This window comes from Lepidochelys kempii, chromosome 1 (genome assembly GCF_965140265.1).
Source record: "Lepidochelys kempii isolate rLepKem1 chromosome 1, rLepKem1.hap2, whole genome shotgun sequence".
NCBI lineage: Eukaryota > Metazoa > Chordata > Testudines > Cheloniidae > Lepidochelys > Lepidochelys kempii.
In genome coordinates this window covers 112,515,923-112,530,306 of record NC_133256.1, presented here as the reverse complement: position 1 = coordinate 112,530,306, position 14,384 = coordinate 112,515,923, and the positions used below count along the sequence as shown (strand labels likewise).

Sequence of the window (14,384 nt, the reverse complement as noted above, 5' to 3'; positions counted from 1 at the left end):
TCATGCAAGGTCCCTCCAGGCCCAGAACCTGGTCACTAATAATGACAAACCCTAAGTCTTCTCTGCTGCCCCGCCCTGCCTTTCAGAGTGACTACGCCAGTTTCACTGATCCTACCACTATAACCCACAGCCTGGATCCACAACTGGACACAGAAAATCACTTGGAATCCACAGCGCTTGAGTTACACGCATAGGGGGCTCTGTCGACGCGACACTTAACAACCCCCGGGCGGGCCCCGCCAGCTGACCCTGGGAGAAGAGGCGGAGTCACGGGTCGGACGTGGCCGCCTCAGGGCTTGTGGGCGGGGCCGTGGAAGGGGGCGGGGCCTAGGTTCAGGAGATGGGCGGGCCGCGGCTAACCCCCCGCGTGTTCTCTGGTTACCATAGAAACAGCCGGGAGGGGGGCGGGCCCGAAACTGTGACCTCCGGCCTGGCGTGGGTGATGACGTATGAGGCGCGCGCGGGGAGGGGGGTGACGAAGGCGGAAGCGGGGAGAAGGATGCGGCGGCGCTGAAGCCTCCCCTCCCCTCCCCCTCCCCCCCCGACGGCTGCTGCGCCGGGAGCGGCCCCGCCATGGAGGTATTGGGGCAGGGCGCCGCCGGGCTGATGCGCTGGGGGGGGGGGGGGGGAGAATTAACCCGTCACTGGTGGGCGCCCGCACGCGGCGGGACTGGGGCCGCGGGAGCATCTCGCCGGGTCTAACCTTGGGCGCGTGGCCGCCCCCCCCCCATGTGCAACCGCTCCCCCTCCCCTGGCCTCCTTCCCGAGGGGCCCCCACTGTGTGCGAGCCCCGCTCCTCGCCCGGCTGCTGTGCGGGGCTAGAGGGAAGCGCTGTGCGTGAACCCCGGAGCCGCAGCGTCACCCCTGGCTTCACACGGAGCCTGTTGCAGAAAACAGAGAGTTCAGACTCGTTTCTGCCTGGAGCCCGGCCCCTCTGGCCCCTCTTCTTGGGAAGCCACCGCTCGCAGAGCGGGGCCACCGCGTGCCCGCTGGGAAACTGCCCCCCCGGTTGGCAGGGGGAGAGCTGCCTACATCCTCGCACTGCTTGTGACCGTTCTGTGGTCGCCGCAGGGTGGTGACTGCCCCCCTAAACCAGACCATATGCCCCTTTCCAGTCTGGTATCTTCCTTGGGGGAGTGGAGCCAATCTCATGCTTCAGAGGAAAGTGAAAACACTGTTACGCGCCTGCTGGGTTCGTCAGTTTCACCGTGGGAAGCAAAATTCCATCCTGACCCCGGTGAGGGGGCCACTAGATCAATACTTACTTAGAAGTTTTATAAGGCCTAATAAGAGCACCCAAGAGCTCTGCGTGACCTTGACAATATTGTAGAAGTATGCTGAATGACTAGATTCCCTCAGTTCTGCAGGTCAAATGAAATAACCAGGGACTACATAAATATCAGGTTTCAGAGTAACAGCCGTGTTAGTCTGTATTCGCAAAAAGAAATTTTCTTTTTACATAAATATCATGACAAGTGTTAAGTGATTTCTATCACACACAAGGACTGGGGCATGTGTATTTATGTAACTTTTTTTGCAGTTACAAAGAGAAACAAAGATACTTCCAAAGGAAGTTTCAAGTCATTTGTATTTGCCATGTGGAATAAATAGATAAATCCAGAGTGATCTGTGGACATTCCTGATACATAACTGATAAGTTATGTGATCACATCTCAGAACATGGCATGGTTTAGTAGGATTTGTTTAAAAGATGTCTAGAATTACTATATTTTCTACAAAACTTTAGTTTGGGATTGGTACTTCTGTGTAATTTGTTTGTATGGCACCTACCCCAGTAGAAGCTCTTTTAATAATTTGCAATTAAATCAGACTATCAGAATTTTACTCAAGTAAAATAAACAGGAAAGTAAATACATCTAGTCTGATAGTGTGGGGAAAAAAAAATGGTGAATCAGGCGTACAATTTGTATAATATGGAAATACAACCTACAGCAGGGATTGTCAACCTTTGGCATGCGGGCCTTTCAAGGAAATCCGCTGGCTGCTGGGATGATTTGTTTACCTGCAGCATCCACAGGTTTGTCTGACTGCAGCTCCCACTGGCTGCAGTTTGCTGTTCCAGGCCAATGGGGGCTGCGAGAAGTGGTGTGGGATGTGCTGGCCAGTGCTTCCCGCAGCCCCCGTTGGCCTGGAACGGCGAACCGTGGCCAGTGGGAGCTGCGATTAGCCAAACCGGTGGATGCTGCAAGTAAACAAGTCATCCTGGCCCACCAGCGGGTTTCTGTGATGGGCAGTGTGCCAAAGGTTGCCAATCCCTGACCTACAGTAGGGCAGAGAAGTCTTGTGTTGGTACACACCTTATGCTGTCTCTTGTTCTGTTTGCTCAGAATTGCTGTAAGGTCTGTGTGTGGAGTCCCACTCCCTATTTCATATGCCCTTGCTTGAACTTTGAGCTTATACTAGCAGTGACTTTTCATGTTCAGAGCTCTCCAATGACCTGAAAAATCAAAAAAGAATCCTACAAAAAGTGGAAACAGTCAAACTGCTAAGGAAGAGTACAGAAGACCACAAGCATTTACGGAAAGGTTAAGGCACAAAATGAGTTATGCCTAGCAAGGGACATAAAAGGCAATAAGAAGAGGTTCTTTAAGTACATTAGGAGCAAGAGAAAGATGAAGGAAAGTGTAGGTCCTCTACTTAGAGAAATGTGATTTAGATTAAATTTCAAGAACAGTCTTTCACTTTATAGTAAAGTAGTTTGACAGAAAACATTGAAAACTGGGAGGGCACATATAGTGCGGGTCAGTCCTGGGGCTGGTATTGTTAAATATTTTCATTAATGACTTTGGTAATAGAGTGGTGAGTATGCTTATAAAATTTGTTAATACCACAAAGCTGGGGGGGATTGCAAGGACTTTGGAGGACAGGTTTAGAACTCAAAATGATATTAAACTGGAGAATTGGTGTGAAATGAACATGAGGAAATTCAAAGATGACAAGTGCAAAGTAATTCACTTAGGAAAAAAAATCAAATGCACAGCTACAAAATGGGGGAATAACTGGCTAGATAATACTGTTGAAAAGGATCTGGGCATTATAGTGGACCACAAATTGGACATGAGTAAACAATGTGATGCAGTTGCAAAAAAGGTTAATGTTCTGGTGTACATTAACAGAAGTGTTTTATGCAAGACATGGGAGGTAATTGACCAGCTCTACTCAGCACTGGTGGAGATCTCAGTTGGAGTACTGTGTTCAGTTCTGGTCAATACACTTTAGAAAAGATAGCCAAATTGGAGAAAGTCCAGAGGAAAGGAACAAAAATGATTAAAGATTTAGAAAATCTGACCTATGAGGAGAGGCTGAAAAACTGGGAAAAAAGACGACAGATAACAAATCTTCAGATATGTTAAGGGCTGTTATAAAGAGGACAGTGACTAATTGATCTGTGTCTACTGACAATAGGACAAGTAGTAATGGGCTTAATCCTCAGCAAGGGAGATTTAGGTTAGATATTGGGGAAAAATTTTCTAACAATAAGGTGAGTTAAATTCTGAAATAGGCTTCCAAGGGAGGTTGTGGAATCCCCATCATCGGAGGTTTTAAAGAGCAGGTTGCACAAATACCTTTTGGGGTGGTCTGGATCTACTTAGCACAGGGGGCTGGACTTGATAACTTTTTTAGGTTCCTTCCAGCCCTACATTTCTATTATTCTATCTTCCCAAATATACGTGAACATTAAATCACCTTCCAAACCCAGACCAAGATGATGATGTAAACCTCTTTGAATGTAGTTTGGAAGATCCTACCATAAAAATCACTATTCATTTAAATGTTGCTCCTCCACTAGCATTTTCAGTTGTCTACATCTTTAAGGCAGGTCTTTTGTTAGGTTATTGAGCCATACTTTACAGACCAGTTGTCAACAAAATAAGTAGATTCTCCCCCCCCCCCCCCCATGTATACCAGCTCTTTGGTTAGGAATTCCAGATCTAAAAGACAGATTTCTAAGAATATACTGGCTCACATAATCATGCTGTGATGCATCTATCCTGATCCAGCTATCTGTGATGGATGTCTGAGCTCATTTCTTCCATTCTTCTTCTTTTTAAATCTTAATTTTCTTGAGTTCCAAGTTCTACTAGAGCTGTTAATTACTGTCAGGGTACAACAGGTTCTTAACCAGTTCCATTAGTAGTCTAATGAAGAGTTCAGTTCTGATGTGCTGTGCTTTGTTTTGTTTTTCAGGTGCAAGATGCTGGACAAGATATGGTGGCTTCCTATGCCACACCAGGAAGTGGTAAATCGAAGGTAAACTTTCTTTAGAAATGTAAAAGATTTGGACAGATTTACAACCTGCTGCACTAGCTGCTACTGGGGGAACATTTAACAGAGATTAATTTTTAAAGGTAAACACTGACTCCTATTTGCCAAAACTAAATTGTGGTTGTTAAACCTAGAGAGCCCTGTTAAACTTTGGAGAATGCTGAAGAAAAATCTTTAACGCTATTGGCAGTTATTACTGGAAGCAAATTTACTAACCTTTTAGAAAACTCTTGGCAGCTTCCAGTTCAAACAATGGACTTTTCATTTCTTTAGGGTATAAATTTCTTCATTTAAATTTACTACCCACTTGCACAATGATGTCAGTCAGCATGCCATATTAAAAACATTCAGCAATTTACATGATTCTCAAATGCCTCCTTAGCTTTTTCAGTTTGGCAGGCCTTATTTTTTTTTTACTTGAAGATTTTTAATCCATCTCTGAATGCTAACCCTTCACAGCCGAGTCTTACTTTCACATTGCTATTAGCTACTTAAGCCCTTTGGTGTTAACTTGTAAGAGTTAACATAGAATTAGAATCAGACATTTAATATTCCTGGTTTTCAGTGTTATAGTCATCAGGCATAGGGAAAGCATATTTTGTAATCTATCACATTTTACAGCTGGATACACTGTCCAAAGAAGATCTCATCAAATTTGCGAAGAAGCAAATGATGCTTATGCAGAGGGTGAAGTCAAGATGCACAGGTACCATACAGAAAAGGGATTTATTTGGCTGTTCCAAGATTTTTGTATTACTTAAAGAAAAAAAAAAGTGGGGTTGGGGGAGAGAAGAGAACTGGTGTATTGACTTAATGGTAGTGTTCTCTGTTACAGTGTTTGACCTCTGGATTTGATTCCCAGGTGAAAAACTTAGATTTTCCAGCAGCCCATTTTATTCCATTTTCCCTGCTTCTGTGAGAGGATAGAGGTAGGAAGCTCAGAGTGGAGGGAAGAAGAGGAATTGCATTGATCTTATAGTAAATTTTACTAACCAAGCAAGGAGGAGTGTGATGGGAGAAAACAACTTGCTTAAGAGAATAACTGACCAGTATCTTGAAGTGGGGCCTTTCATTGAGTGTCTGCTCCCCATCCTTGATAGAGTATTTGCTTTTACGTGTCATGGCATACAGTAGCAAGTTTTGATGTTGTCAGAGGGAGGGTGGAAATTCCAAGACAAGTAATTGATTTTACATGTTAAACACATATCATGCAAGCCTGTCTTGGGGGTACAATAATATTTGTAAATAAGTTAGCTATTGTGTAATTATTCAATGTTGCCTCATTTGAAAAGAAATAGTAAAAGATTGCAGACCACATTTTGGGTTAATTATGGGAATAGATTATCTGGTTTAGAAAAAAGCACGAGGGGGGTAGTGTAGCAGGGTTCACTCACCTTTCACAAGTGCCCCCTGGTTGAGTGTGTGCAGGCCTGCACTTTCTCTCTCTGTAGCTCAGTGGTTCTCAAACTTCTCTGTTGGTTATCCCTTTCATAAAGCAAGCCTCTGAGTGCAATCCTCCCACCCCATTATAAATTAAAATCACTTTAATATTTAACACCATTATAAATGCTGGAGGCAAAGCAGGGTTTGGGGTGGAGGCTGACAGCTCACGATCCCCCCCCCCACACACACACATCATAACCTCACAACCTCCTGAGGGGGTCACAACCCCCAGTTTGAGAATTCGTGCTGTAGGTCTCCTTGGGCTTAGGCTACAGGACTAATTAAGAATCTGTCAGTGGTCTCAGCCCTGGTATTGAGCCATACTCAGGACTTCCCCCTGGAGGCAATGTCTTTGCCCTCTGGGTGTTTCAGGCCCCAGATCTCCCACTGGGGCACTAAAGAGTTCAGTTCTCCCTCTAGGGCACCTCAAAGTCCAGGCCACTTCCCTCAGTGCCTGAGGGGGCACAGGGGGCTGACCCAGACCCTCCCTCTAGTCCAGGTCCCAGACTAGGGACTCTGTAGATAGCAGCCATCTGCCATGTCCCTTTATCTAAGTTATGCCACTGCTCTGATTCCCTAGGCCACTTCCCCACAGCCCTGCACCTTCTTCACCCTTACCTCAGGGCCTTGTCCTGATGGAGTCCTAACAACCAGCCTAGAGCTCCTTCTTACTCTTCCCCCAGCTCTGCTCTGGCCAAGGTCCTGTCACTTCCTCAGCCAGCCACACTCCTCCAGTTCCAGCAAGGAATTGATCTCAGACTGGCCCTGCAGCTCTTCTTATACTAGTGTACTGGGCCCTGATAGGGGCTGCAGGGAGCAGCCAATCTGATTGGCTGTGTCTCCCACAGCAACTTTAGACAGCTTGGATAACTTTTTCCACTGGCCTTTTCTGGGGTGGGGTGTGGCAGGGCTACGGGGCCTCAGAGGGTCTTGTACACCCCGTCACAGGTGGAGAGATAAAACTAAATTTTTTGCTTTTTCCTTTCACTGATGTAACGCTTCACAACTTTTAACCCATCTATTTGAGGCAAATACTACATTTTTATATACCAAGTTTCAGCCTAATGTATATTTTGATGACTATGTGACTTTTGAATACTAATATGCCAGGAAATTCTTAAGTTACACTGAGTTGGTGTTTTGAAATTTTTAAAATCTGATGTCATTACTATACTATTGTAATACATTAATTATATGTATGTATTTATTAATTATATATTCTCTTCTGAGTTAGAAGCTGCTCTTTGAAATGTGAAACAATGATTATGGTGAATTTTTATATAAATATTTTTTTTGTTTTAGAATTGGAAAAAGAGATTGAACTCAAATCAAAACCAGCTGCTGGAGGAGCTGATGATATTATTCAGGTGGGAATATATAATTGTTTTTGATGTACTATACATAATAAATGACCCAGGGAAATCTTTCCGCTGGTGGTGTTTACTGAATAGCAAACTATTTTACTCAGACTATCTGGGACCAGTCCTTCTCATGCACATAAGACACTTTCTTTAGCATTCTCCACCAAGTATCTTGTGAGTCTTACTTCAAGTATGGAAATATTTAATTTTTGTGTAAGTTTTCTGAAAAATTACTAGTAAAATGTTAGGTTTCAGAGTAGCAGCCATGTTAGTCTGTATCCGCAAAAAGAAAAGGAGTACCTGTGGCACCTTAGAGACTAACAAATTTATTTGAGCATAAGCTTTCGTGAGCTACATCGGAAGTGAGCTGTAGCTCACGAAAGCTTATGCTCAAATAAATTTGTTAGTCTCTAAGGTGCCACAAGTACTCCTGTTCTTTTTTTTTTTTTTTTTTTTTAGTAAAATGTTAATCCTCTTTTCTTAAGTTTCTCCTTTGATAGGAGAGTAGTCCAGCTCATAATGATGAACATTTGCACTGCCACTATAAAGAAATGGGGCAGCAGTTTTACTCAGTCCAACCGTTAAAAAGTGCTTTTTATTTTGTGAAATTATCACAATAAATACACTATTCAAATATTTTTAGATTTGAACTGGCACTTTGAGTTTAGTAGTGAAAGCATCTATCTTGCTGAAAGTATAGTAACTTATGTAGCTACTCAGATATAAAGTTAGTGTAAGAACCTGTAAACTATTGAAACAAAATTCATATTGTTTAAATATTAGTTTAATGGTTAAAACAATTATTTACACTTCGCTTTTTTTCTGGAGGTATAAATAATAAAATAGGAAACCAGTTTTCCAGTGCAGCAAGTTCATTCTGCTCAGTGTATTAACGGTGAGAGGTGTTTTGTTAGAGTATAGTGACAACTATACTGCTATCTTCTCTATGTGAACTGAAGGTAATTATTGTAATGGGCTTGGTTTTCTGTTGCACAATGTGCAGAAAATCTGAAGGTCAATATCTGAGCTCTGTAGCATTGCCTCGCAAAGGTTGCTGAGACTTTGCATTTTCATTTTTTTTTCCCAACAGTCTTCTCACTCTCTCTCCAAATTAGGCTCTCTCAGAAAGGCTAGATGCTGTTCTTTTGGAAAAAGCAGAGATCCAGCAGCAGTGCGTAGCCCTCAAAAAAGAAAATGCTAAAAGGAAACAAGAAGCAGAGGTAGTGAACTGAGCAATAACATGTTTCTGCTAAAAACATTGCTAGTCCTTCGTATTTTCGTTTCCTAATCGTAATAATTACGAATATATGGTTCACGTTTTAATCCCTTTTTTTCTCATTCTTTTCTGTTCATTGTTAGTTAATAATACTCCATAGTTAGTATATTTTTAATTATAATCACCAATGTAAATACTTTCCCAAAATTATTACAATACCTGTTTGCAAGTCTTAAAACAAATGGGTTATGCACAGACTAAATGGTCAGTGTCAAGTTGTCCTGCTGTGACTCAGGAGCATGGGCATCTAAGTTGCCTCTGAGCTGCATGGCTGCACAGCAGGCTATCAAGGGCAACGCAGGCATGCAGCCACAGGGTCCTTGATTGGGGAGGAGAGAGGGGCCTCTCCCCCGGCCCTAGGCTGCTGTGGCAAGAGAGGGCTGGTGAGGAGTCCTCTCCACCGCAGCGTCGGGGCAGCCTGCTCCCCAAATCCCTCAGCCCCGGCCCCACTGCAGAGCCCACACCCCCAGCCGGAGACCCCCACCCCCACCCCTGCACCCCAACCCTCTGCCCCAGCCCTGAGCCCCACCTGCACCCCGAACCCTTCACTCCCCCACAACCTTACACCTCTGCCCTAGCCCGGAGCCCTCACACACACACCCTGTGCCCCAATCCCAGCCCTGAGCCCCACCCACACTCCGAACCCCTCGCCCCACCCCCACCACACATCTCCTCCATATTGATGTACATAACAAAATTAATTCCACGCATGGACGTAAAATATTAGAGGGAGCATCGGTGAGTACCAACCTCAGGGCTATTAAATACCAGGGCACAAACCCCAAATTGGCTGCGGGTTCTGTAGTTAAATTTCACCAATCAATTTTCAAGTCTAAGCTCCTCAGACACTATAACAGCTTAAATATGGAGTCACAGACCGACTCCTTGGTACTCCAATCTATCTCATCACCTAGGCAAGCCTACCCTTGTGATAAATGGTCCTTTATACCACAAATCACAACAGCAGTCAGGTTACTTCCAGTCTCAAAGGACCAGTCATTTACCCCCGGTCAATTGCACCTTAGAACTCACACCAAAGACCACACTTTTAGCCAATCGTATAACAAACTACATACAGATTTATTAATAGGAAAAGTGAAAAGAGTTATTTATAAGGTTAAAACAGTTAAACATACGAACACAAATGAGTTACAATCTTAAGTTTCAAAAGGTAATATAGAGCTTGCTTATTATAGACGCTTCTATGATCTTTAGAGCTAACCCAGGCTAAACAGCTGGGGATTCCTTGCTTATGTCTAGAAACCCTGCCTCCAGAATCCAAGCAGCAATGAGATACAGTTCCTCCTTGTTAGGGGTTTTTAATTCCCTCCCCCTTCTGCTTTGATTGGAGGAATTCATTTCCAAAACTCATCTTCATGGGATTGGGGGAGAGTAAACAACAAAATATTTTGTCCTCTTTAATATTCCTCTCCAATCTGTCTGGTGTTGATGGGCCTTCCTTGTTGGACAGGACATAACACCTTCTGTTGGAGACCAGCATTTCACTCTAGTTAAGGTCTTTCTCTTGTCTGGTGATTTACACAGTTAAAAAGACTTACAGTGCAAATCCTCAAATATTACCTTACCGTATGGGATACAGATGTTATAAGTGAGATTAATGCTTGCAGCAACTCACAAGCATTCAATAAAGTTTCCACACTAAACACATTGTTGGAATCCCAATACCTATTGTAACAATACTAACATACAGGTGAGCCAGACTGATTTCAGCTATGTATTTGTCAGTATTCAGTTGAGGTCTGGGGACCATCAACAAGTTTAGGCTTGAAATTAGGCACTCATCTGATGATTAGAAATGTTCGAAGTTATAGAACAGCTTTCCAAAGGGAGTAGTGGGGGCAAAACACCAAGACTGAGCTTGATAAGTTTATAGAGGGGATGGTCTCATGTCACTGCTTACAATGGCATGTAGCCAGTCTCTGACTGCTAGCAGAAAGTATATCCAACGACCGGTGATGGGGCACTAGTTGGGGAGGGCTCTGAGTTACTGCAGAGAATTCTTTCCCAGGTGTCTGGCTGGTGGGACTTGCTGAAATGCTCAGGGTCCAACTGACCACCATATATGGGTTCGGGAAAGAGTTTTCCCCTGGGTCAGATTAGCAGAGATCCAAGGGCAGGGGCGGGGTGTTGGTCTTCCTCTGAGCATGGCGCTTGGGTCACTCGCAGGTTTAAACTAGTGTAAATGGTGGATTCTCTGTAACTTGAAGTCTTTAAACCATGATTTGAGGACTTCAGTAACTCAGTCAGGGGATAGCGGTCTGTTACAGGAGTTGGTGGGTGAGGTTCTGTGGCCTACAATGTGCGGGAGGTCAGACTAAATGACCATGATGGTTCCTCCTAACCTTAAAGTCTATGAATCTATGAGACCTTGGCATGAGCTGGCATCTGGTCCACCAGCATCACAGTCAGTCTGTGCAGAAAGAATCCATTAACTATCATAACCTTAAAACGTTCCTTTCAGCTTCTCCTCTGAACTTGCCGACACTGTTACATTCTGTCTTTTGACCACGCATCCTGCAGCGAGTTTGTTGTTCCCAGCGAGTTTATCTCCCCTAATTTGCTTGTACATTTTTCTTCTCCCATTCTGAATTAAGTCCTCAAATGTAATTTCCTTGTTCCAGATAATTTAGGATTTTAAGGTTCTTTGGCCACAAAACTTAATATGACATCCATCCCTGGTACACTAATCAACATCAAGGATTTGTTTATTCCAAACTCTTTCCCAATTTCCTTGGTTGTACATGGGACAGAGACCTTTTCAATTCAGAGATCACAACATCCAAGTTTGCAGGTATCTGAATTACTTGATAAATTATTAGGTTGTAAAATTTAACCAGTTTAGTTACTGATATCTAACTTCCACATTAGCATGAGTTCAAATGGCATTTATTATGCAGATGAATGACTTTGTCACTGATTTTTTTATCTATTTTTGGTTTTAGTTTCTTTCTGTGTAATTATTGACATATATGTTTGTTTTAGGTTGCTGTAACTAAGACAGAAGAACTGCAGAAGCAGTTGGAACAATCAAGCATTGACCACTTGAAAGATACTGAAGGCCTTAAGAATGAAGTAGGAAGAGCACAGTCCAAATACAATGAAGACTTAGCCAAACTGCAGAAAGAACTGCAGGAAGAAGTGAAGAAACAAATGGGGCTTGCAGAACAGCTTGAACTTCATAGTAATCAACAAGAGGAAACTAAAAGACTACAAGAAGAGGTCCAGCAAATTAAGCATACATATGAGGAACAGATTTTATGTCTGAACAAACAGTTGGAAGCTATCAGTGAGGATAAAAACAAAGAAATTGAAAATCTGCACGAAGTTATCAAAAATAATTCTGAACATCACTATAGTGAAATCAATAATCTGCATGAAGAACTTATACAACTGAAGGGTGCACACCAAGAAGAGGTGTCAGAATTGATGTGTCAGCTTGAAGCCACTTCTAAAGAATATGAAGAGGAGCGAAACCAGATAAATCGACGAAAGCTGGACTTAACAGAGCAGCACTTGGTAAAAGAAGAAAGCATGAAGGGTGAATTATGTGCTAGTAATGAGAAATATGAACATGAATTGGAGCAACTAAGAGAAGCTGTAAATAAAAATAAAGAAAATGAGACAGATGTTAAAGATGTACAAGGAGAAACTTATGTGGACACAAAAATGGAAGAAAAGGTCAAATACTTAGAACATATTTTAAAAGAACTGGAATCTCAACACAGTATATTAAAAGATGAATTAACCTATATGAATAATGTTAAGTTAAAACTGGAGGAGGAAATCCAGCGTGCAAAGGATGAGTATTTTCATGAGCGGGAAGACTTGGAGTTTAAAATTAACGAACTACAACTTGCTAAAGAAGATCATTGTTGTGTAATTGAAAAACTAAAATCAGAGCTCCAAGCAACAAGACACCAATATGATATTACTGTAAAAGAGCATAACCTAGAAGTTCAAAGTCTGAGAGAAAAACAAGAGAGAGAGATTTCGGAACTACATCAGACTTTATTGTCAAATTCGGAAAAAGAAAATATGGCATTGGTTTTTGAAATACAGGATCTTAAGGAACAGTATCAAAAGCTCATACAGGAGAAGGAAGACGCAGTGTTCAATTATGAGAGTTTGAGGGAAACGCTGGAAACGCTACAAACTGAATTGGGGGAATCAGCTGGAAAGATCAGTCAGGAGTTTGAGTCAATGAAGCAGCAGCAAGCTTCTGATGTCAGTGAGCTACAGCAGAAACTCAGATCTGCTTTCAATGAAAGGGATGTTCTTCTTGAAACAGTGAGTCGTCTTCAGGAAGAAGCAGAAAAATTATCATCTAAACAGGCTGAGGTGGAAGAGCTTAAGCATAAAATAGTCAGCTTTCAGGAGGCAAATGCGGCAATGGTGATCTCTCTTGATCAAAAAGAGACCACAGTAAAAGAACTGGAGGAAAAGGTGACTAGTCTTGCCTCTCAAAAAGATGGTATCTTAAGTGAACTGAAATGTTCTGCTGAAGAAGTAGAAAAACTCCAAGAAATGTGTAAAAAAGAACAAGAAAAGGTTCTGGAACTTCAGCAACAAGCAGAATTTGTTAACCAGTGTAACAGTGACCTGAAAAAAAATGTAGAGGATTTAACAGAGACACTAAAAGAAGCTTTAAAAGAGAAGGATGAGAATAACCAAAAGTTAGTGCAATTAGAGGAACAAATAGAAGCTCTCTTGCTTGATAAAAAGAGTCTGTTATCTCAAACATATACTCTTCATAAGGAAAATGAGAAAATCAATAAGGAAAAAGACAAAATAAGTAGTAATCTGGAAAAGGTTGTCTCTGAAAAGGAGAATTGGCTAGTGTTTAAAGAACAAGCTGAAAGTTTAGAAAAGAGATTACAAATTGCTATTGAAGAAAAAGACCATTTAACTATGCTTCTTGAAAACAAACAAGCACATGCATTACTTGTCAAAACTCAGCTATACAGTTTACTTGAGCAAATAGGGTCCAGACTTTCAGATGATGATGATGAAGAACATGATGCTATTAATTTACTGCAGGTTGTAAATGAATCCTTAGCAAAAATGAAAGAAGAAAAACAGAGCCTTACTTTGCAGAATGATGAAAAAGTTCTTCATTTACAGCAGAAGGTTGAGAGACTTCAGGAAGAAAATGTAGTTCAATGTGCAGAGCTCAGATTTTTGCTGGAAAACGTTGAAAAAGAAAAGAGTCTCTTAACAGAAAAATTAGAAGGTGCTTTGTCAGAAAAAGCAGCATTGCAGCTAGACATCCAAGAGAGGAAGAGTGCCAATGAGAAAGCAAGGAATGAAAACCAAGATCTTCTAGCTTGTATTGAAGAGATCTCTCAAAAACTTGCATGTTATGAAAGCCAAATACAAGAGCAACAGAAGGAATCTTTTACAGAAGAGCAACAAAACCTAAAACTCAGTCTAGAACAGAGAGAGGCTGAACTTAGAAACGTGAAAGCCGAACTGACTTCTCTAAAGGTTATGATTGTTGTTGTTTCAGACTAACCTCTAAGACTTAATGAAGGTTCAAAAGTATTTTCACATTATTTCGTGGCCCAAAAATGAATTTTTCCCTTTCAGAAAAGTCCTTTCTCCATTTTCCCCTTCCCCCCTCAGCCCCCAAAATCAACTGATCTGTTTTTTTTAATAAGTATTTCTAATTGAGAGTGCCTCAACAAAAAGGCAACACTAAAAGTTACTTTAGCATTTATATTTTACTCAAGTAAGCTTTTATCTTCTCCCTTTCTCACCAGTACCTCACGAATAATCCTTCATTTACAGGAGGGATGGCCTAGATGACCTAATAATGTCTCCTAGCTCTTAAATGTTATAAATCTACAACTTAAATAAGCACAACTTAAAGTTGGTATTAGATCAGTTATCTGCCCTGCCCTGTTTGTGGTAAGTCTGCTGGAACTTCCTTGCATCAGAGCATTGTTACTGCCCGATAATGACTGAGAAATAGCAGCTGGCAAGAACTACATGGTCTG

General features: G+C 42.1%; 1 protein-coding gene across 4 annotated transcripts in view; it reads left to right on the top strand.

Moving 5' to 3' along the window:
• The first annotated feature begins 446 nt into the window (after positions 1–446).
• The window catches only part of GCC2 (GRIP and coiled-coil domain containing 2), a 46,797-nt gene continuing 32,859 nt past the window's right edge, over positions 447–14,384 (top strand). For 2 of the 4 annotated variants that reach the window (XM_073351043.1, XM_073351023.1), the window contains exons 1-6: positions 447–579; positions 4,210–4,272; positions 4,909–4,993; positions 7,033–7,097; positions 8,207–8,311; positions 11,371–13,872. In XM_073351043.1, the coding sequence (XP_073207144.1) occupies positions 574–579; positions 4,210–4,272; positions 4,909–4,993; positions 7,033–7,097; positions 8,207–8,311; positions 11,371–13,872 (2,826 nt within the window). In that variant the 5' untranslated portion in view covers positions 447–573. The other 2 variants (XM_073351053.1, XM_073351034.1) reach the window with 2 other exon arrangements.